This window comes from Scyliorhinus canicula, chromosome 4 (assembly GCF_902713615.1).
Source record: "Scyliorhinus canicula chromosome 4, sScyCan1.1, whole genome shotgun sequence".
Classification (NCBI taxonomy): Eukaryota; Metazoa; Chordata; class Chondrichthyes; order Carcharhiniformes; family Scyliorhinidae; genus Scyliorhinus; species Scyliorhinus canicula.
Window position 1 is genome coordinate 84,133,879 of NC_052149.1, and position 23,726 is coordinate 84,157,604.

Sequence of the window (23,726 nt, forward strand, 5' to 3'; positions counted from 1 at the left end):
CCTCTTGATTGACAGGTCCAGACTATTTCAAATGAACGATTACCATTGTTTATTTATATAGTTCGCCAGGGTCCATTAACTCTGAAGTGCTTCCACTTTTGAGCAGGTCTTCTTTCTAACCACAGTTTTCTTTTTAACAAGGCTGTCTTTTTGTTTTGTAGAGCTTCCTAGAAAGACTTAGGAAGGACTCACCCTCTTTCCCCCAACTCGGTGCAAGGAGTTGGGTTGGCACTGCAAGGGGTGGGGCCTGAAGGGGGGACTGAGGGGGTGGGGGCGGCGGGGTTGAAGAGGGGTCATTTGTTGATCCTATAATGGGGTGTTGCTCACTTGGGGAGAGGGCATTGCCAGCGGTTGGGGGGGGCACCCCTTGCCACTGATTGATGGGACCAGTGATTGTTGGGGGGCGCTGCAACATGAAATTGAGGCCTGTGCCAGTGTAGCCGGCAATAAGTCCCCCCCATTACCCCCACCAAATCCCCCCCCCCCCCCTCTCCCCAATAGGTCAAGGAGGCTGCTTTGTCCTGGATGGTCGAGCTTCTTGAGTGTTGTTGGAGCTGTACTCATCCAGGCAAGTGGGGAGTTTTCCATCACACCCTGATGTGTGCCGTGTAGATGGTGGACAGGCTTTGGGGGGGTCAGGAGGTGATACTCGCCAGAGAATTCCTAGCCTCTAACCTGCTCTTGTAACCACGGTATTTTTATGGATAGTTCAGTTCAGTTTCTGGTTAATGGTAATCCCCAGGATGTCGATAATGGGGGATTAAGTGATGGTAATGCCATTGAATGTCAGGGGCGATGGTTTGATTTTCTCTTATAGGAGAAGGTCATTGCCTGGCACTTGTGTGGTGTGAATGTTACTTAGGTAAGTGATGGGGCTATAATGAATCGAGCAGCATTTTGAGCTGTTGGTGAAATTGATAGGATATAGCATTTGAAGATGCATCGCTGACCTTGATCACTCTAGTGAAGTCACCGAGTTTCTCGCAGCACTGCATCCAGGTCCTGACGTTTACTGCCACGGCACTGGTTCCTATTGCCTTCTGAGCATGTGTCTTGGGTGTCCCTGTTCTGTGGATATAGAAGTCTCTCCTCTCTTCCACCTCCTCCACCAAGACCTCCAGTGCGGCATCTGAAGACCTTGGAGCCCACTCTCTTCCATGCCGCACCATTTTTCAAAGTTTTGCAGGAATCATATATGTGTGCTAGCACTTGTTCCAGTGATGCTAGCCACTCATGATAATGGCCTGTTGCTGATCTGTCCAGCCAACCAACAATGCTTTTAGCACTGGCTGCATACTGATATAATTGAAGTGAGCAGGAAAGTTGGCGCTTTGCCTGCCTTGCAACAATTTCAGGGACAATCAAAGTTAATGCATCTGTACCTATCGGATTAACTGGCTGGGGCCAATTTCTCTAGAAAACACTAAGGGTGACCTGATTAGAGAGAGGTCTTTAAGATTATGAAAGTATTTGATAGTGCAGATTTCAGGAAAATATTTTCACCGGTGAACAAACAAGTGGCCATAAATATAAGTCCAATAAGGAATTCAAGAGAAACGTATTTGATCAGAAGAAACTTCCCGATCCAGAAACTAGTTATTGAGGTGAATAGCATAGACACACATAGCATAGAAGCTAGGTAAATATGTGGGCTGGAAAGGATTTGAAAGTTATTTTAATCAACTTAGATGAAGAGGATGGAAGGTGGCACAGATGGAGAAAAGATCAGCGAGAGCACTTGTTTCAGGGAAAGGTGTAGAAGAATGGAGTTGAGAGAGTAAAAGAGAGTGATGCTACAAAGCCTCTCTTCTCCTTTGGGCAGTCCCTCAATGTCGAGGAGGAGGTGGACTCCAGGGAGGTGGATTCTGCAGTGGCTGAATAGTCTAATCCTGGATTCACAGACTGTATAGGTTTGGCAGGTGATTTTTTTGGGTGGGTGGGTTGCTCTGGATTCTGCGCTCTCCTTCTGCAGTCTATGTTTGGCCTCTGCGTGTTCCACCCTACGATGCTCGAGGTGACTGCTGCCTTGCCAATGCTTTTTCGCCAGTTTGTTTGTTCTAAGGCAAGTGACTCCCACGCGTCAGTGAGGACGTTACATTTATTTAGGGAGGCTTTCAGAGTGTTATTTTAACATTTCCCTGCTCCCCCCTAGTGATCGCTTGCCATTGCGGGGCTCGGAGTAGAGCACTTGTTTTGGGAGTCTTGTGTCGGGCATGTGGGCAATGTGGCACGCCCATTGCAGCTGGTCAAGCATGACCAGTGCCTCGATATTGGGGATACTGACCAGGAGAAGACATTCATGTTGGTATGCCTATCCTGCCAGTGAATTAGAAGGATTTTGCGGAGGCAGCGTTAGTGATATCTATCCAAGGATTTGAGGTGTTCGCTGAACATTGTCCATGTTTCTGATGCATACTGAAGGGCGGGGCCCATGGCTGCTCTGTAAACCATGAGCTTGGAGCTGGGTTTGAGGTCTCGGTCTTTGAATACTCTGTTCTTCAGGCATCCGAAGACTGCACTGGTGCATTGGAGTCAATGTTGGATTTTGTCGTCAATGTCTGCTCACACTGAGAGGAGGTTCCCAAGGTATGGGAAATTATCCACATTGTCCAAGGGCTCACTCTGGATATTGATGGTTGGGGGGCAGTTTTATGTGGCAGGAGCAGGCTGGTGGAGAACCTTTGTTTCCCGGATGTTTAGTCTGACGCCCACACTCTCATATACATTGGTGAATATGTTGACGATGTAGCTCGGCCTTTGATTGTATGCACACACAGGGGTCGTCTGCGCAGTGCAGCTCGATGACAGAGGTTGGGGTGGGCTTGGTTCTGGCCTGGAGACCTCGGAGGTTGAACAGTTTCCCGCTTGTCCGATAGGTTAGCCCCTCGCCAGGGGAGAGCTTCAGCGTGACGGGCTGGAGTGTTGCTGCGAGATAGAGAAGAGCGTTGGTGTGATGATGCAGGCCGTTTGATCCCAATTGCACACATATTGGGTCTGTGGCGGTTTTGTTGTAGAGGATCATGGCTTGCATGTCATCGTGGAACAGGCGGAGAATGGTGATGAATGTTGTTCTTCAGGTGTCGGATGGCTTTTTTGACCTCACAGTGAGCTGGGTTGCAATGAGATGCTGGTAGGGTGTTACGGCATGGTGTCGAGAAAGCTTCTGTCAAAGGCTGTGTCTTGGTTGAGGGGGTCCTCGAATGCTCTCTCCAGCGGGCGTTGACTGCCTCTCTGTCCTTGATGAGCGCCTCTCTGCTTTTGGCTCTCAGTGGGGTGGGTTCCTGGGTACTCGGACAGTGGATGGTTTTGAAAGTGCTGAAGAAGCCACGCACATTGTGGTTGTCAGCGAGTTGCTACAAAGCAAGGTAACATTAAATGAAGAAGCAATATTTTACGGGTGGCACGGTGGTGCAGTGGTTAGCATTGCTGCATCACAGCGCTAAGGACCCAAGTTCGATCCTGACCCCAGATCACTCTCCGTGTGGAGTTTGCACATTCTCCGTGTCTGCGTGGGTCTCACCCCCACAACCCAAAGATGTGCAGGGTAGGTGGATTGGCAACACTAAATTGCCCCTTAATTGGAATTTTATACGAAAAAAGAAGCAATATTTTACTGCTTTATTAGTATCAATATCTTCAAGGGGCATCATGAGTTTTTCTTGAAGCAGGATATTTGAAAAATGTTTAGAACCACTGAATGAACTGTCAGGGTTGACATTGTGTGTATACCTTGGGCAATTTGGTTTAAAATGTATATTTTTTAATCACCCAAGAACGTCGACATTTTGCTGCAGCTAAATTAGACATATCCATCCTTCTCTATCAGCCTGAAAATGTGATCTCCTGCTCCTTTTGCCAGAGGCTGTCTGACCTGCCAAAGTGTCTCCAGCATGTCCTGCTTTCACCTCACAATTGTCGTGCCCACTGGCGAGCAAAGCAGCCAGCTGGCATGCTGATCGTCGGACGGTCATCAGTGGGGGCAGGTTGTGTGTACTCGCCACGATAACGGGGGTCCCCAGACAGTAGTGTGTGTGGGAAGATCACACCTCGATTCCCCCGAAGGTTTTGAGAAGCAGTGTGAGGAGTAGCCACGTGTGGAGAGGTCGGACACTGCATCCAGTGCACCGTTACCAGGGTCCCCACTGTTTACTGCGGTTCGCTGCCACCCCGTGGCCCTCATTGCGCAAGTGCTGTCCTGGGAGACTCAGTTCAGGCACATGCGCAGTGTACGCAACAAGCCTGTTTGACGTCAGTATTTTATCTGGACGCGCGCGCGTGTGGAGTCAGCATTTGCAGAGGCGGCTCGGAAGCTGTGTGGTCACGCTGATACTCATAAGCCATCTCGGTTATTTACCGCGGCGAGGACCTTCAGCAGTGCAAACGGAACATTGACTTAATCAAATATGATTTATATCGTCCGTTTTCTTCCTAGAAAGGTAGTTAAAAAAAAATACCATCCGGATAATTTATCTCCGTGCCTGCGGCATTGAATTTCTGCTTTTCTTTGTTGAGGCGCGCGGGCGCGAAGACGCTGGTTCCAATGACAACCTAACTCTGCGGCCGCGCCGGTGATTGACAGGGCGGCCAGTCAATGAGGGTCATTGTGAGCAAGCGGTCAGCCAACGGCGGGGGGAGCGGGCGAGGGAGGGAGGGCTCGTGCCCGGATCAGTGAAGTTTGGTTGAGGCGCGGACCGAAGAACGCGACGAATTTCTGTTCCAAATTTTTTTTTCTGGACGTTTAACGGTCGCGGCGGGGGTCCCGCGAGACTCGTTGCGGGCGGCAGAGCGGCTGGGCCGCGCGTGACTGGAGAGCGGCTACCTGGAGGAAATGAGCCCGCAACCTCGCCAGGTAGCGGTACGGCCACGTAGCACGTATTCTCCTCTTTAAAAATATATTTCTCTCTCTTCCCCCCCCCCCCCCCCCCCCGATGGCGGGGTCCACCGGGAGAATTTGACCGCTTCTCTGCCACTTTGTTCACCCCCCCCCCCCGGTCCGCTTCTCGGCGCTCGCTGACCCGATTGGGGTTTTGACCAGTACGGGCTGAATTGGAGCTGATGTCGGCACATGGCATGGATAACGTGGAGCCGCCCCCGCCAGTGTCGCGGTCCGTTCCAACAGCGGGGGCGGCTTCACAGACCTTGCGTCCGAGGAGCTTTCGTTGCTTTTATTACCCGTTTTGTTACTGAGGACTGGAGGGGTTCCGGGGTGGGGGGGGGGGGGGGGAGTAAAAGTCGTGGGGAAGGCTCTTTCGACGGAGAAGGCAAGCGTGGATGGTAGGCTGGAGGTTACAGTTAAGACAGCGGGGTGTCGGGGAAAGGGGAGATTTGAAGCGGAGCAAAATACCCCAATTAATTTGGAAGAGACAGATGAGAGGTCGTTTTGTGGGGGGGGGGGGGGGGGTGGCTGCTATATGATCATATAGTGGCTGCTATATGATCATAATTGCGGAGACGAAACGGTAAACTGCCCGCACAAAAATAAACGTGGAGGCTGGAAATCTGAAACCTGGAAATGCGTCAGGTCTGGCAGCGTCTTGAGGAAGTTAACATTTAATATTGCCGACCGTTCATAATCAGTGGTTAGTTTGGGTGAGGACGAGTGTGGGGAGAGAAAGGATGCGGACTGTATCAATCCTCTGGTCACGGGTTGACGCAGACGTAAACATTAGGACCCTTGTTTTTCAGTTTTTTGGATGGGAACTTGCACTCACTTGGTATTTTTGCGGGTGGGTGCGTCTGCAGAAAGTACTGTCCAGCCTTTCACAAGAGGTGGCATTGGGGCGTCTTGAGGAGTAAGCAAATATAGCTTGTTTACATTTACATCGTGTCCCATCCCATTTGCTCGAAATATTTTGTTCTGTAATGTATTCTATCAATTGATTTTAAATCTCAGCCTGTAAATAATTGCATGCAGTCTTAAAATGAGTGGTAAAATTAATTTCTAAGAAGCAACAACAGGAACATCCAGACGTTTCATGTGATCATTTTCAATTTCTGTCTTATCAGTAAAGTGATTATGAGTTTAAGGGAACCAGAAAATGTTGAGCGAGCAAATTTGTTCAGAAAGGATTGTTGCCAGATTTATAAATTACTCTAGCATCAGTTTGCAGTTTCTGGTAAATTTGAGAACCTGCTTGAGACTACATTTCTCAATAGTGAGTGTCACTCAGTGACTCGTGGACTTGTATAACAGGTCATGAGCCATTCCTGAATGTGTTTTCCAAGATTTTTTTTTGTGCTGTCTGTATTCGTGTCTTCTGAAATCGAAAATAATTGTTAGATACTGGTATTTTATAGCTTCTATCCCATGTAGAAGCTTTTCCTTTATATTGAAAAGATTAGAAGTGACACGAGTATGGTAACAGTAGGGGCTAAAAGGAGATCTATCTAATTAAGGTTTTAATTTCTCCATCTTTTGCCCTCTCACTCCTTCCACCTGAAGGAATAAGCAAAAAACCTCAAACTATTGAAGAGGCATAAGATAGAATTGTAGAAATCTTAGCACAGTCCTTATTTGTCCCATTGTGATTTGAATCTGTGTTGGCATGGCCCTTTTTGAGGTCTGACTTTGTAGGATGAAGTACCTATTTATTACCGTAGTCCTGCTGGGACACTTGGAGACAAATGGGGAGGCCAAGCAAAGAGCCTGTGGAGGCAGCGGAAAACAAGTTCATCACCTGTGTCGGGATGACACTTTGCGCTGCATCATCAACGACCCTGAGGAAGGAGGATCCTGGAATGTGACCCCAGTGGATGGATGTTCGGCCTACGTGCGACGACCGCACCAAACCCTGCTCCTTGATGGAAGAACTGAAGGAAGATTGCCCTGCCATTGGATTAGATGTAGTTGGGACTATAGTTGCAAAAACAGGCATAGTACCGCCAGGACAAAAGTATAAGGGGGAGATGTGTTAGTGAAGAACAACCCTTTATAGGCAGGAAAGTGAAAGGGAACGAAACATCAGCCCTTCAAAGGACAAGGTGTAACGTTAACGAAAGGCAGAAAAGGGAATTACATATAAACATGTATCTGGGCGGATCATGGGGGTCTTACCTGGTGCATAGATTAGTCGTCCTGGGAGTTGTAATACTTGTAATAATCATATTTAGCTTCCTAATGAAATGCTTGTGTAAAAGTGTCAGTGCAGCAGTAATTCCTCAACAGTTAATACTGCAACATGAAGTAAGCCTAATGGATGAGAAAGAAGATGCGGAGGGAAGGAGTAAAATGATAGAAGTGCAGATAGAATGGGAAAGACTGAGACAAGTGGCTATGGATTAGAAGTTATCATGAAATGATAAAAGGGGGGAATGAGAGTTTGGCTCGAGTTAGAATCAGAGCTTAATGGGAAATGGAATGAGTGTTTGGTCAAGTTTAAAAATCAGAGCTTGATGGGAAATGGAATGTCAAGTTTGTGCAAAATGTGTACGTGCATTTTAAAATGAATCGCTTCTGTGAGAAGGCGTTATCACGGCCTTGGCTGTTTGGAAAGCCTGTGAACTATCCATGGGAGTCTGTAACTGTTTGTGAGAACTTCACTCCTCAGGACTTTCGATAAAGAATAGCTATACTATGAAACTTGTGAACTAACTATTACTAATGATAGGAAGAAATAATTACATGAAGGGGGGGTTTAATGAGCTAATTGTATGACTAATGATTGAAAGGCTTGAGGGGTTTTGTAATAATATATAGTCAACTGTAAGTAAGAAAAAATTGCTTTTCACTTGCTGTAACTCAGTTACACTTGTGCAGCAGCCCTGCGGTAAATAAAAGATTCTTTGGGTTATCTGGTGTTCGACTGATAATTACTTCCAGACTGAAAATTTAGAATGATCAACTTCTCCACCTGTAACCTTATCTTTTCCAATGGTTATGATCCTAGTTTTGATTTTCCCATCATAATCTTGTGTTTTGTTGCAGGATCATCTCCTGAACTGTGCGCAGTACTACAGTAGTAGCCCAAACAATGCTTTGTACAGATTAGTTGTCTTTGGTGTTAAAATATTTTTTGTTTATTTAAAATTTGAAGACCTGGACTGATTTTACAATTTTTAAGAATACGTTGGGAAGAAATTAAATGCCAAAACCTTGAGTAACTTCAGAGAAAATCAGTTTAAAGTGTTTTTATTTTGAGAATTGATCAAATTCAAGAACAAAACACTTGATTTTTATATGCATTTGAATATTCCAACGTTTTTTTTTACAATCGATAGTAAGCAGACTCTTGTCTCTGAAAGACAGCACCTACAACACTGAAACATTCACGTAGTACTACATTGAATGTGTCATCCTATATTAGAATAGAACTTTTACCTACTTTCTGACTTCAGATCCATGCTAATGCGTAAAACATGCAAGGCATTTATAAGATCAGTCAAGTCAAATCACAAGCAAATGTTAATGGACACATCTGTCCCTCAGCAACACTCCCTCCCTCGCCAGCAGAACACCCCCCCCCCCGTAACAGCACAATGTAAACAGACCCCTTCGACAAGCATAACATCTGCTCACACCGCCCCCCCCCCCACTCTGCTTCCGCGAGCTAGCTTGGTGAACCCTGCCCATGGCGCCAGTCATTCCCCCCGCTCATTCATACATACATACACACACACACACACACACACACACGAAAAACCAGTCCCAACACCATTGCCCTAGAAAAAAAAGATAAACAAAGAAAAGATCAAAACATTTAACAAACACACCTACATCTCCCATCAGTGCAAATGTAAACTTTAACTCGCTCTAGCTGGCTTTTAAAGCAGACAATGGCAGGCTAGCAGCGCAAGTTCAATTCCCGTACCAGCCTCCCCGAACAGGTGCTGGAATGTGGTGACTAGGGGATTTTCACAGTAACTTCATCTGAAGCCTACTTGTGACAAAAAGCAATTTTCATTTCATTTCAAATCCATACAGAAGGCATTACAAATAAAGTCTGAAAAACAAGAAACTTTTTTTAACGTGAATGTTGCAGCAAAGTCCTCTGTCCGCCACTAGTCCTTTCCTTTTCGCGAAGCCCATCGCTTCTTCGGGCGACTCAAAATAAACATGTTGCTCCTCGTACGTGACCCAGAGATGCAGATACAGCCGTCCAAACTTCACCTTTTTCTTAGAAAGGGTCGCCTTTATCTGATTGAGGCCCGCTCTTCTCCTGGCCACCTCTGCACTCAGGTCCTGATCATAGAATTTACAGTGCAGAAGGAGGCCATTCGGCCCATCTAGTCTGCACCGGCTCTTGGAACGATCACCCTACCCAAGGTCAACACCTCCACCCTATCCCCATAACCCAGTAACCCTACCCAACACTAAGGGCAATTTTGGACACTGAGGGCAATTTCTCATGGCCAATTCACCTAACCTGCACATCTTTGGACTGTGGGAGGAAACCGGAGCACCCGGAGGAAACCCATGCACACACTGGGAGGATGTGCAGACTCCGCACAGACAGTGACCCAAGCCGGAATTGAACCTGGGACCCTGGAGCTGTGAAGCAATTGTGCTATCCACAATGCTACCGTGCTGCCCGTAGATAGATCCGCAGGATACTGTTCTCCCCAGGATACTGTTCTCCCATTTACAACCCCGTGTCTGCCTGGCCCACTGTAAAATACACTTTTTTAAAAAATAAATTTAGAGTACCCAATTATTTTTTTCCAATTAAGGGGCAATTTAGTGTGGCCAATCCAGCTATCTTGCACATCTTTGGGTTGTGGGGGTGAAACCCACGCAGAAATGGGGAGAATGTGCAAACTCCTCACGGACAGTGACCCAGAGCCGGGATTCGAACCCGGGTCCTCAGCGCAGTAGGCAGCAATGCTGACCACTGTGCCACCGTGCTGCCCTGTAAAATACACTTAATGTCCAAGTACTTGTGGAGGATCACCTGATTTTGGGCATCCAATCTGACCTCCAGCCGTGCAATTGATTCTTTAATCGGGTCCAAGCATTCCTGCTTCTGCTTGGCAAAGCCCTCCTGGATAAATTGCATCAGCTGCTCCGTCGACAAGCCAGGACTCCGGTCATCCGCCATGCTTTTCCCCCACTGCAGCTTCGGCCCAAGCCGCCTCTGTTCGTCTGTTTCTTCCTTTGTGAGCACTTCTAGTCTGCCTCTCCATGCACCATGTGGGAATCAAATCAACAATTTTCCAAGTCCAGTCCGGTAGAAAATCTGGGGAGAAGCGACCCGAATGGGAGCCACCAAATGTGCGACCTACTCCTTCATCGCCGCCACCGGAAGTCCCAATTACCATTTTGAGTTCGAGGATTTCTAATGTCTTTTGAAACCCAATTTCAGGAACAGGGTCCTATAGATTTGTGGACTATTATTTTATGCCATGTACCTGGGAAGCCAGGTCTAATTGCTTTATTAGGAGACTTCTCAAAAGTAGCTTCTGGCTCTCTGATGTATTTGTGCATCACCTGCCAAACTCATTTGGGAAATGTGCAAACGCATGTATCACATTTTTACAAAGAACTAGATTAACTGACCGTACCAGTTTTTATATTGATAAATAGCTAGTCTCAAGAGATTATTGATATAGCAGTAAACTTGTTGTAATTGCATTAGATGCAGCAAAGCTGTAGTCGAAACAAAACTGTCCTTTGGTGGTGACCTGTACTTGTGCTTAAAGTTACCAAGTTAAATGTTGAATGCGATGAGATTTGCTGCCGTTTCGAGTTGGTAAGTATAGGACCTACCACAGGCCTCTGAATTTAAAATTATAGGAGCAGTAATTTGGGTGTGCTTTATTTATCCAGGAAGATGGACACTTGCACTTGAGGGCTTATGGATGCAATTTCAGTTGTATTAATAAACTCAACTCGGTCCTTGGCTTGCCTGTTAGTAAGTGCAGAAAACCGAGACCTCAGCTCTCTTTCATTCTTTTAAATCTTCAATGTTGCTGCAACAGCTATTGAGGCAAGTTCACAGATCAGAACAGTGGCTGGCTGGAATCTTTTGCTCTGCATGTCTTGGTAATATGGTGCACAATGTACTTGCCCAGCACTTCCTCTAACCAGTTTATTCTCATTTTGTCATTGGAATTGTGCATTTTGGGTTGATACTCGTTGGAGTTTAGAAGAATGATAGGGGATCTTACTAAAACATAAGATTCTGAGTGCGGTTCATCTACAACTAGGGGCACAATTTAAAAATCAGGCAGAGGTGAGGAATTCCTTCTTCAGAGGTCTGTTAGTCTTTGGAATTCTTGTCTACGGAGAGCAGTGGAGTCTGGGTCATTGACCATATTAAAGGCTGAGATTTTTTATCTCCCAAGATACTTGAATGAGGGTGGGGCAGGAAAGTAGAATTGTGATCTTATGAACAGTAGTGCAGACTGGCCCCTCCTATTATTTTGTTTCTGTAATGTTATACTGTGTCAATATAATTGAACATCCTGCTGTATAACCTTTTTGGTCTGGAAAATTTTGGAATACAATTATATTGGAATGCTCTTGTATGTTCCACAGATGGGGGTAATTTATGTTTGAACACTTGTTTATATAGTAAGGTTCAGTGACTCAGACAACACCTTATACCAGAAGCGAGCTGTGGTATATTTTCCAGCAGTGGCTTTTTTCATTTCCTAACCTTAACAGTGTGCTTACAATCACTTTCACAGTGTTCATTATTTGTGTGTTGGTCTGGAGGGGGGGTATGAACGCGAAATGGTGTGCTATTGGGAATATATCCAAAGCCACTCGAGTAGCTAGATACAAGTGCTGCAAGCATTAAATTTAGTGTAGTACTGGAGAGAATCAATGGCGATGTGGGAAAGGCATGTGTAGTGAATGTTACCAACTCATCAATGTTTGGTGTGTCACAGTTCTGTAATTTCCCTCTAGGATAATATGCAAGAACATCACAGTCGAAATACATGTCTATAGCCTTGGTGTATTTTGGGACTCCTTTTCATTGGCTACAAGCCTGAATTTTTTGTCAACACCATTTGAGGCTTATTGTTACCGGACTCGTCATTACCTGCCTACATCACCAGTTGTCTTCAGGATTTGCTTAAAAGCTGGATCCAGAGTGCCCAAAAACTCAAGTGCCTTCGTTTTGAGATTTTATTTCAATTTTTTTTGAAATACAGCAGTATTAGGTAAGTTTTAAAACCATTGTATGCAACATGTCATGTTCCTGTGTGCACAGCATGTGCTTGTGAAAGCAAAGTTAATAGTGAAAATGATAGTTGAAATGCCTTTTATTCTTTCACATTTGTAATTGGTGTAAACATTGTACAGTTAATACCAATTAGCTGATATGAATGATTTACAATGTTTTTTTTTTAAGGTGCCAAACTTAAAACCCTCTTAAGCTTTTCTGGAGAATAAAATAAGTACTGAAGTGTATAGTACATAGATATTGATACTTTTCTGCTCTAGTTTAATCTGTCTCAACATCTTTCTAGTTTTAGTATATTGACAGTTTTTTTTGTTGCGCTCCCAAGTCCATTTTCATTAGAGCTGGAATTGGGTACCCATTTTTTTTTTAAAGCATTACTTTTTTATCTCTAGATATGAAATCATGTGCTTGATTTGTGATGTAAATATGTTCTGTAAAATAAAAAGTTAGTTAATTTTATATATTAACTATTCAGATCTCGTAAAGGCAAGTTTTATTTTTTTCATTTGGAAGATGGGATCTTCTAAAACTGAACCCAATTTATAGCAAGTTATTAAATTCAGAAAGTATATTGTTTATTTTATATTTTGAACCATCATTAATTGGCAACTGCTGTAATTGACTAAAAATAGACTATAAAGAATATATGTGAAACTAATTGGGAAGGTGGTCATTTTCACTTGCTGTCAGATTGAATTTCATTTGGAGGCTTCTCTTGGACAATTAAGAGTGTAATTTTACCTTGGAATTCAGATTTTAATCTTGGCAGTATGAGCCTTAATGTTTGATCAAGCTACTTTTTTGATGCCATGACTATGGTGAAGAAGGGAATGTTGTGGATGTTATTTGTGATTTCCAGAAGGAATTTCATAATGTTCCTCCATAAGGTATTGTTAGCAGTTGAAGCTATGGAATTGAAAACAAATTATTTGCCAGTAAGGAAATTGGTTGAGTGGCAGGAGAATTAGAGTAGGGATAATAGGCAGGTTGTGAATGTGTGTCTTGCAAAGGTGTGGGATAGAAAGCCACAAATTTGCTGATGAGACAGATGGTAGGATTTCAAGCAGTGTAGATGGAAGCACAAAATCTATTAATTTTAGACCTGGGCTTTTTGTTAACCACGGGTGGTAAAGGATGTGGGGAGATTGATTTCAGATCAACCCTGAACTGGGTGAAAGGCAGAACAGGCTCACAGGGCTAAATGACCTCACCATTCCTATGTTCCAAGTGCATAACTGTTGTATAAATGAGCCTTTTCATACATTTGAAATTTTCAATCTCTTGAAGTAGAATTTATTTCTTGAATGATGTTACTATCTCCTTTGCATCTCAGTACTGTATATTCAATAAGAGGTACTCATTTAGAAATTAACACACAATCTGTGGAGCCTGTCGATCAATTTGCTTGGAATTATGCAGATGCTCGAATAACATTTTACACCTGATTTTCTCTGCAACTCTCCTTATTGGCTAGTTGCATAACTGGCTCCACCACAACCTTTTTTTAAGCCATGAATGCTTTAGAGCTTCTGTTTTTGTTCTCTCCATGCACATGGTTCTGACTTTATTTTGTAACTGGTATGCTTGATGTTCATCAAATTATCTCACTATAAAAATAAAATGCTAAAATAGTTTGATTGTATATTTATTTTAGCTGGTTCCTTTGCCCACAAAGGAAGAAAAATGATTCCTAACGGATATTTAGTTTTTGAAGATGAGAATTTCATTGAGTCATCTGTGGCCAAACTCAATGCTCTGCGTAAAAGTGGGCAGTTCTGTGATGTCAAACTCCAGGTATGTGTAAATTGCTGAATCTTAAACTTTGAATTCATATATTTTGGACTTAATATATTTACCAAAATTAGAATTCCCTTGTAGTCTAAATTTAGTACTGATTTTTCGCTCCCATTATCATTTTTCCAATTGAGGAATTGGCCCCTAGTTTTGGTGTGATTCCACAGGTACCCTCTGGTACTCCATTCTTGTTGGAATCTAGACTTGATTAGAAAGGTGATCCGTCCTACCAATGCCCTCAAGCATTGGATAGTAAGCTAAAATTGCTAAATTTGTCCCTCCCCAACTTGATTATGTGCATAAGAGTTGTTAAGATAGACCATGTTGGGATCAAACCTGAATTCTTATTTGTATAATTTGAGTGGAGGAGTGGGAAGATGAGGGTTTTCATTTTTGAAGTCTAAACAATTAATTCTGATTGCTGATTGGATGGGATTGCAATTTGAGGAGTTTGATTGTGATAGCCCTTAAATTTGTAGTTCTAAATTACAACCATTTTTGCAACTATTTACATTCTGAAAGATTTGCACTAATCAATGAGATGGCTTTGAATTCATTAACTCAAGACCATTTGAACTTTTTTATCATCTAATTTAAGGTCTGCGGACATGAGATGCTTGCTCACCGAGCTGTTCTTGCTTGCTGCAGTCCTTACCTATTTGAAATTTTCAACAATGATAGCGATCCCCATGGGTTTTCGCATGTGAGATTTGATGACCTGAACCCAGCTGCAGTTGAAATCTTGATGAACTATGCCTACACTGCACAGTAAGTGGTGTCTCTGTGAAATTACATTTAGTTATTTATAGTCGGGCTGTAGTCACAAACACTTGGATAACCTTAAAAACATTACACTTGGAAAGCTCTATAATCGCAAATGCAGATGCATACTTGGCTCCGAGAATAAAATGAAATGGTCTGCATTCTAGATTCTCACGAGACTGCCCTATGTTCAGCAGCATCACTAGTCACCAGTTGAAATCAGAAATTGCTGCTGATTCGAGCCATTCATCTCAATTTGTCTTCTAGTTACTGACTGAGCCAATTTAAGGATTTTTTCCCCCTCTTCACAAACATGCAACTTCACAACTAGTTATTTTCGAGTCCTTTGTTTCATTTAATCCACTGTATATAAGAAACAGTAACTAATGATAGGTTATTACAGTAGTCCCCCTTTATAACGCGGGTGTTGGGGTCCAAGACAGCCACCCGCGTTGCATCCGAGCCGCGGATATCCACGATGCGGGTTTTAAATTTATTTAAAAATCTATGCTAGCGCTTCCCATTGAGAGTCTACGGGGGGCGGGGGCAGAGGTCAGACCCCCGTAGACTCACAATGGGAAGCGCTAGCATACATTTTTAAATAAATTTAAAACCCCCATCGTGGATCTAATTAAAACAGTGTCAATTTCAGCGGCCGGAGAGGGAAGCTGCTCTCTCACTGAAACAATCAGTCGGCCGCTGAAATTGACACTGCCGGCTGCTCTCTCCCTCCAATCAGAAACATTAAAACTTAAAAGTTGGATTGGAGGGAGAGAGCAGCGGGCAGTGTCAATTTCAGCGGCCGGCTGATTGTTTCAGTGAGAGAGCAGCTTCCCTCTCCGGATCAAAGTGAGCCGGCCGCTGAAATTGACACTGCCGGCTGATTGGAGGGAGAGAGCAGAGAACACAGGAAGAGGTCATACGGGCCTCTGCAAGACCAGCATGGTCTCACATCGCCCCTCCCCTCTGTAGCTGGGGTACAGGCTGTGGCTCCTGGGGTACAGGCTGTGGCTCCTGGGGTACAGGCTGTGGCTCCTGGGGTACAGGCTGTGGCTCCTGGGGTACAGGCTGTGGCTCCTGGGGTACAGGCTGTGGCTCCTGGGGTACAGGCTGTGGCTCCTGGGGTACAGGCTGTGGCTCCTGGGGCACAGGCTGTGGCTCCTGGGGTACAGGCCGTGGCTCCTGGGGTACAGGCCGTGGCTCCTGGGGTACAGGCCGTGGCTGCTGGGCTTCAGGCCGTGGCTGCTGGGCTTCAGGCCGTGGCTGCTGGGCTTCAGGCCGTGGCTGCTGGGCTTCAGGCCGTGGCTGCTGGGCTTCAGGCCGTGGCTGCTGGGCTTCAGGCCGTGGCTGCTGGGCTTCAGGCCGTGGCTGCTGGGCTTCAGGCCGTGGCTGCTGGGCTTCAGGCCGTGGCTGCTGGGCTTCAGGCCGTGGCTGCTGGGCTTCAGGCCGTGGCTGCTGGGCTTCAGGCCGTGGCTGCTGGGCTTCAGGCCGTGGCTGCTGGGCTTCAGGCTGTGGCTGCTGGGGTACTGATTGGAGGGAGAGAGAAGCCAGCAGTGTCAATTTCAGCGGCCAGCTGATTGTTTCAGTGAGAGAGCAGCTTCCCTCTCCGGATCAAAGTGAGCCGGCCGCTGAAATTGACACAACTGACAGTTGGGGTCCATAAGCCCCCCCGCGGTATATCGCGAATCGCGGTATTGCGGAGCGCGGTATAACGGGGGACTACTGTAGTATGTAGTCATCCACTTGACTTCTATCATTTGATTCACAAGCCTCTTTCTACATCTAGGCTGAATTTGTCTTTTCACCTACCTTGGCATGATAGCTTTGAAGTCAAATTGCTGTTTTCAGTACATAATTTATCATCCATTTCCAACAAAGTAAAATATCTTAATTAAAATCCTTTAAAAACAATCAATCCCCCCCCCCCCCCCCCATTTCATGTTTTTCCTGCAATGTTTATATGTATTTACTCTTTATTCCATTTTTTTTGTCTGAGTTAGTTGAAAAGATTGACATTTTTTCAATATCCAGAATAAATTCATCTTTGAGGTCTTCAGTGGACTTGTTAACAACTTTTTAAAAATCAATTTAACTTTCAGGCTTAAAGCGGATAAAGAACTGGTAAAAGATGTGTATTCGGCTGCAAAAAAACTGAAAATGGATCGAGTAAGACAGGTGTGTGTCTGTGTGTAAAAGGTAATCTACTAAATTTTGTTTTTGTGAGGGACGATGGTTGTGGCTTTGCCAACAAGGAGTTGTCCACAGTAGTTGCAAACTTTCCTTTGGTCAATTTGTTTGCCCTGAAAATGGTTTAACACATTTACACAGTATATTGTGACTTTGAAATTGGATTCAATCCATCCATCTCCCTGGTTGGTTGCAAATATTTTGCTTGATCACTAAATCAATCGGTATCTGGAGTGAGACAGACTTAACAGTCTACTAAAAGTGTACTGTGGTTGCACTAAAGTAAAGAATATTGCTTTGATATATACATAAAAGCTCTGCAGAGTAGTTTTTTTATTGGTAAGTGAGTGAAAGTGTTTGTTTTCCCTTGACCTGTTTTTGAATTAAATATTATGTCATACCCCATGGAACTTCACTGCATCCGCTGAGAAGTTAAACTAATGCAAGAATAGCAGCGTGGTGTTTTTATTGTTCCTGGTTTCAGTGTGCTTAACTACACAGCTTTTAAACTGTACTGACAATTTTGATACATACCAGAAAAAGCTTTGCACTGGGAAAAGTGACAAATGGTACAGTGGCGTAGTGGTTAGCACTGTTGCCTGCGGCATTGAGGACTCTGTTTCGATCCTGGCCCAAAGTCATTGTCTGTGTGGAGTTTACACATTCTCCCCATGTCCCCGTGGGATTCACCCCCACAACCCAATGATGTGCAGGTTAGCTGGATTGGCCATGCTAAATGGCCCCTTAATTGCAAAAAAAATTGGGTACGCTAAATTCATTTTTTAAAAATACTTTGCGCAAGTGATGGTATAAGTGCACTTGTGTTTTTGTGTCGCTCTAAATGGCAGTGTATTTACCTGTTTTGTGATTTTCTAAAAATATATATATTGGTTTTCCTTCATGTGTCGCAATATTTTGTGTTTGGTGACTCCTTGTTTTTATTGTCACTGTCCCCTCAACCCATTGAATTGTTAGAATAGTTAAAGTGCTAACTTGTTCTCATGTAATTTTTAGGTTTGTGGTGATTATATACTATCCAGGATGGATGTCCAAAGCTGTATTTCTTATCGAAACTTTGCCAGCCAGATGGGCGACATGAGGCTGTTGGGTCAGATTGACAATTGCATTCAGGAAAACCTACTGGAAATTTCAGAACAAGATGAATTTCTAAAACTTCCACGGCTAAAGGTAAGCAAAATCGAAATGGAGTGCTTTTATTGATGGTTTAATATGTTAACGATCCCAAGTTTGGGAATGTTTAAACTTGCTATATTCTAAGCACAGTTTATGATTGGTATTTGTTATGCTTTCTGGCCATTCAATTAAAAAAAAACAACATTTTATTGAAGACATTTTTAATATTTATATAGCCCCAAAAGTACAAAAGCCAACCGTGGCAACAGATAACAAAACCCCTCCCTCCCTACATTACCACCCCAGCTGATGACTCAATACTTTAAAAAATAATTTAGAGTACCCAATTATATTTTCCCAATTAAGGGGCAATTTAGCATGACCAATCCCACCTTTTCTGCACATATTTGGGTTGTGGGGGGAGACCCACCCAGAGATGGGGAGAATGTGAAAACTCCACACCGACGGTGGCCCAGGACGTGGATCGAACTCTGGTCCTTGGCGCCATGTGCTGCCCTTCGATACTACTCCATAACTAAGTCGATAAGAGCTACCACCTAGGTGAATGGCTCCTCCACCCCATGGATGGCAAACGTAACTTTTTCCAAATGCAGCTGTCAAACCAATCGCCCCAGCTCCTGCCAGGCAGTTCCAAAATCTGTCTCCAGGCTATTGGGGATGCAGGCAAAGGCCAAGACATCGGCCTCTCTCCCCACCTGAGCTTCCGGGTCCTCTGACACTCCGAATATCGCCACCTTCGGACTTGGAGCTACCTCTACCCCCTACAGTCATGTAGGCTCTATGCACCACATAAATTGGATGAGACTTAATCTAGAACGTGACGAGGACACATTCACTCTCCGCAAGGCTTCCCTCCACACTCTGACCCCAAACACCTCCCACTTGCATCTAACTTCCTTATGGATACACACTCACTCTTCATCAGCTCCTCGTACATATCCCTAACCCTACCTTTCCCAATGTTGACTGTAATTCATCTTAATGGTAGGCAAGAATATTCTATTTAGCTGCAATACTTGGAACTTTGTTTAATTTTAACTTTTTACTAGCTGCAAACATGCTAATTGCGCGTAAATACTTAAAACATAGACACTACTTTCATTGAAACAATTTCTTTTCAGTTGGAGGTGATATTGGAGGAAAATGTCTCCCTGCCAAGCAATGGTAAAGTTTACACAAAGGTAATCAACTGGGTGCAACGTAGTGTCTGGGAGAATGGAAAAAACCTGGAAGAACTGATGGAAGAGGTTAGTACAACAAAAAAAGTGATGTTTGTGGTTATGTGGAGGCTTGCACCTATTACAGTGTGATTGATAAAGCTATGATCCTAAAGAATTTAAATTTTGCTGTAGGTGCCCCTAAGCTGAGAAAGTGGGGGTGTGAAGGTGAGCAGTATAAATTGTTAGTCTTTTTTTCTGCTCTGCTCTGTTGCATTATTTGTGAAAATCTTTGTTTTGAAGTATTTGTTTTGCAGTGTAGAAAAAAAGCTTTTAGAGAAAGGGAGAAAAGGTACTTGTGTTTAATTGCTTCCTTCCACAGCTAATCCATGTGAGTAAGTACAATATTCTAATTTCTCTCCCTCCCAATTGATTTTTATTTCCTTAGGTTTAATCTAACAAAAGTAGGATACTTCAAGCCTGAAGAAAATGGAAGATGCTGCGAGGGTAGTGACTCATAAGGAAGCAGCGGCCTTTCCCTAAAGTCTGCAGAATTTTGCTTTGGGCAAGAGTTGATTTAATGGTGTTTGCTCCTTTGCAGGATTATTAAGGTTACTTGCATTAATATGTTATGACATTGTGGCAGAATTTGACTAAACCTGCTTATTGCTGTTGGGATAGTTTGTGAAGGTAAAACTTGGTTTACTCTAGAAAATGTTGCCATTCTCTGAAGGGCAGAAAGCAGGATAAGTAAAATAGCTTGTAAGGTGATTGAGATTCTTTACTCTGGTAAGTCTGTTTTCTAATTGCAATTCTTTATTGCAAAAGCTGTGAAGTATATTCACTAGATGACTTGTTAAACAATTATTTAGCGAGGTCATATTAAATTTCCATGCGATTACTTGGGAACTGATGTTAGAAATATCTGCACCTGGTTGGCAGGACAAAACAGTCACGGCCCAACATTTCCATTCCATGTGATCCGATCTGCCTTCCACCTTGCTGCTTCTTAAACTATTAATATTATCCTTCTGTTCTTTGCTTTCATTATGTACTTATGCTACCTCCTTGCATAATATGCACTATCAGACTGCTTCTTTACACTTCCCAGTCTCTTTCTCCCCATTCCAAGTCTAGTTTCCAAGACCTGGTTGACACCAGAATTATTGGGTATGGGAACGTCACTCTGTGGGAATGGTGATTATGGGAAAACTGGAAGTTTTTAAAACAGCACAGAACATAGATATTTAAGACCAACTCAAATTTAGCATCTATTCACTGTTCCACCCATCAGTTCTGTACATGTTGCCCATGCTGCTGTATAATTGTATTGCACGTCACTGTTTTTGCTTTAATAGGAAGATCACTTCCCGATTTTTATTATCTTTTTAAATGCAAAATCAAATTTCGAATTGGTTGGCAAACAGTGCCTCTGTACTCTTTTTTTCTAGAACAAAGAACTGTCTGCCATATTGAGAGTTTATATTGGTAGTTTGCTCAAGAGCACCTGCTATATTAGAACTAGATATCAATTGCGAGGCCAGCTGAAGTTGAGTGAAGAAACAATCATTTTCCTGAAATTGTGTTTTAGTGCACACTTATGTCCAATTGCAGGCTGGGATGTGAATATCCATAGACAAACAGATGTGACGTGTGACAGTAGCATTGTTTGAGTATTGGCAGAAACAGTATAACTAAATGTAAATGTTTTTCCATGTATGATATGTTGGTATATTTTTGGCTGAATTCTACTGGCATTGCTAGTTAAATAGAAGATGGAGAGCTACCAAGTAAATAAATGTTTGGAGATCATTTTCAAATAACCCATCAGTTTGGAGGGGATGGGAATGTTTCATGTGATTTTCTAGTTGAGCCTGTACAGATTAGAATACTATGGTAATAGTGTGGCCAGGATCAACTTGTACCAGGTTCAGTGTGTTCCACAATCCAGAAGTAGTGCAGCTGTAAAGATTTCTCCCATCATCTAGCAGCATTCCAGATGAGAAATGTTTTGGTTCTAATTAATGCCTGCATGTGTCTTGATTTGAGACATTTTGCCTGTAAGCAAGAAGCTGACTCAGATTTAAAGATTGTCCCTTTTCCAGGATTTTTCCAACCATTACTCCTCTTGTGGACTAGTCCTTTTTTGGTCAAAATTCTGACCCTTTGTAGTTTCAGGTTAAATGAGCTGATCCTTTGCATCCTAGTTTTACTCTTGATTGCAAATTGGTGTGGCAGTCTGACATTTTTTTAGGTGGCTTGGTGAAAGAAAGTCTATTTGCATTGTTTAAGAATGGCTAGTCTTTTATAACGTGCAGGCTATAAATCAGGTCCCTGGAATGAGAAGAGATACAAACCCAGAAATTACTCTGAATATTTGTTCATCTTCAAAGGCCAAATAATTATCATCTGTGTACATTATACAAGGAAATGGTTGTCTTCAAATCATTTGTGTTCCTGCAATTCCTGTATTTCGTGCACAATTCTTTCTAGCAACATCAGTGACATCTTGCAGTGTGAAAGAATGTTCCTGCCTCTTTTTTTGTCGGTGAATCTACTATGCCTCTGGTATCCAAAGCAGCGGAGTGTGCAGAGAAATGATCATCCATTTACTGAGAATGACTTTCTACCATCGTGCAAATGACTTAATTTTCTGTCAGCCAACTACAGTCCTCTTCCAGAAAGCAGAGACCTTCCAGCACTAAAGGACTAAAAATAATCGAGCTTATGTGAACTAACTTGTTGCTATGGAAACAGTAGCCACATGGGTGTTTGTTGCTGTTTTGCAGGTTCAAACCTTGTACTACTCTGCTGATCACAAACTGCTTGATGGGAACGTACTAGATGGACAGGCTGAAGTGTTTGGCATTGATGATGACCACATTCAGTTTGTGCAGGTACTGAATATTAAAGGGTGCACATATAATAATTAGTTGGGATGGTATGTTCAATTCCCACTAATTAGACGAGCACAGAAATCTCATTTTGCAGCCAGTGCAGTGCACAGTTTTTGAGCTGTTTTGTCTTGCATAATGTATATTAAACTGGAGAACTTGGGATTTAGTGGTTGGGTTGAGATGCATCTGACAGCTTGTCTTTGTAGTATCGTAGAATTCCTCCTGTATTTGAGGTATTTTCTCCCCTGGCCAAGCATCCTTCCATAGGAAGGAAGGGCAAGTAACCTGTCGAGCTTTGGCAAAATTGCTTCTAGAATTGTCTTGATGTATGTTGGGGGTAATTTTCTCCTGCTTTTGGGGAGATGCTAAGCCTTCAATTGGCACCGCCCTGGATAGCATGATTTGTTGGGTCCAACTAGGAAACTAATCGGTGTGGAGATTGATGGCGTCTAAACTGTATGTAGTGCTATTTGCCCACATGTTTTTATCAACTGGCCAGTGTTTGTCTGCACTTGTATTGAGATTTGTAGTGCTTAGTTATGGTACTTCTGTTGACTTTAGCACCATTCGCAACAATCTGCTTAACACATATTGGCAACGGTGTTCATTAGTTAGTAGCCCATTCAATAAAAATGGGTTTGAGGGAAGTAATTAGGAAGCTGTTTTGGGAGTTGATAGTCAGATTTCTTGCATATGATTCAGTAATTTGGGCATTACGTAGGAATGTGGTGAAGGTAGAGATGAATGCAGGTGCAGCCTAGCTAGGTTTTCTAGCTGCCCATTTGATTTTACAGAAGAAATCACCGCGGGAGAGCAGCCATCGGCAGATACATAGCAACTCTGGAAATCTGTGTACTCCAGTGCAAACAAACAAAGATGAGTGGAAAATCATTGCTTCAGAAAAAACATCATGTAAGTTATACAATTATAGCAATATTGCATTGGAAAATTTGTTTTGACCAGTTTTAAGGGAGAAGAAATTAAATGAAGTTTTTGTTCAAACTACACTTCTGCTCTTAATTTTTTGTGTGTTTCACTTAGCTTGACGGGGTGGTGGGGGGGGGGGGGGGGGGGGGCAGATAATGGGAATTTGTCATCCCCATTGGACCTTTCCTTTATCGGAAAGGTTTGATCCACCATAGTTGAAGGCAAGGCTGAAGTTGCATTTATTTGTATATAAATAGCTACTCACTTGCTAATGAATCATTGCTTTGTTCTTCAGGCACAACATATCTCTGTTTGGCTGTTTTAAATGGTGTGCTGTGTGTCATCTTTCTTCATGGTCGCAATAGTCCCCACAGTTCACCCGTCAGCACTCCATGTCTAATCAAGAGTATAAGTTTTGAGGTTCAGGCTGAAGATGAAGATGACAAACTCTTGCCCCCCATGCAGTATGCACGTTCTGGTCTAGGAACAGCAGAGCTGAATGGCAAACTCATTGTTGCTGGTGAGTCCAAAGTATTACAAAAAAATTATTGCTCCTTTATACTTAATGGACATTTTGGCTGGGATTGTCCACTTGTGTGATTCTCCGTTATGCCGGCGCCTGGGGGTTTCCCGATGGTGTGGGGCCGACCCACAGTGGGAAACCCCATTGACCGGCTGGCGCAACAGAATTCCCGCCAGCCGGTCGGGGCAGAAGCGTG

General features: G+C 43.5%; 1 protein-coding gene across 4 annotated transcripts in view; it reads left to right on the top strand.

Moving 5' to 3' along the window:
* Positions 1-4,263: 4,263 nt before the first annotated feature.
* ivns1abpa (influenza virus NS1A binding protein a) overlaps positions 4,264-23,726 on the top strand; it is a 35,038-nt gene continuing 15,575 nt past the window's right edge. Inside the window, exons 1-10 of one of the 4 annotated variants that reach the window (XM_038794628.1) lie at positions 4,264-4,436; positions 11,849-12,105; positions 13,804-13,922; positions 14,521-14,690; positions 16,784-16,859; positions 17,886-18,059; positions 19,148-19,273; positions 21,973-22,080; positions 22,875-22,992; positions 23,303-23,527. In XM_038794628.1, the coding sequence (XP_038650556.1) occupies positions 13,812-13,922; positions 14,521-14,690; positions 16,784-16,859; positions 17,886-18,059; positions 19,148-19,273; positions 21,973-22,080; positions 22,875-22,992; positions 23,303-23,527 (1,108 nt within the window). In that variant the 5' untranslated portion in view covers positions 4,264-4,436; positions 11,849-12,105; positions 13,804-13,811. Of the gene's footprint in view, positions 4,437-4,716; positions 4,856-11,848; positions 12,106-13,782; positions 13,923-14,520; positions 14,691-16,783; positions 16,860-17,885; positions 18,060-19,147; positions 19,274-21,972; positions 22,081-22,874; positions 22,993-23,302; positions 23,528-23,726 lie in introns of those variants that run through there. The other 3 variants (XM_038794625.1, XM_038794627.1, XM_038794626.1) reach the window with 3 other exon arrangements.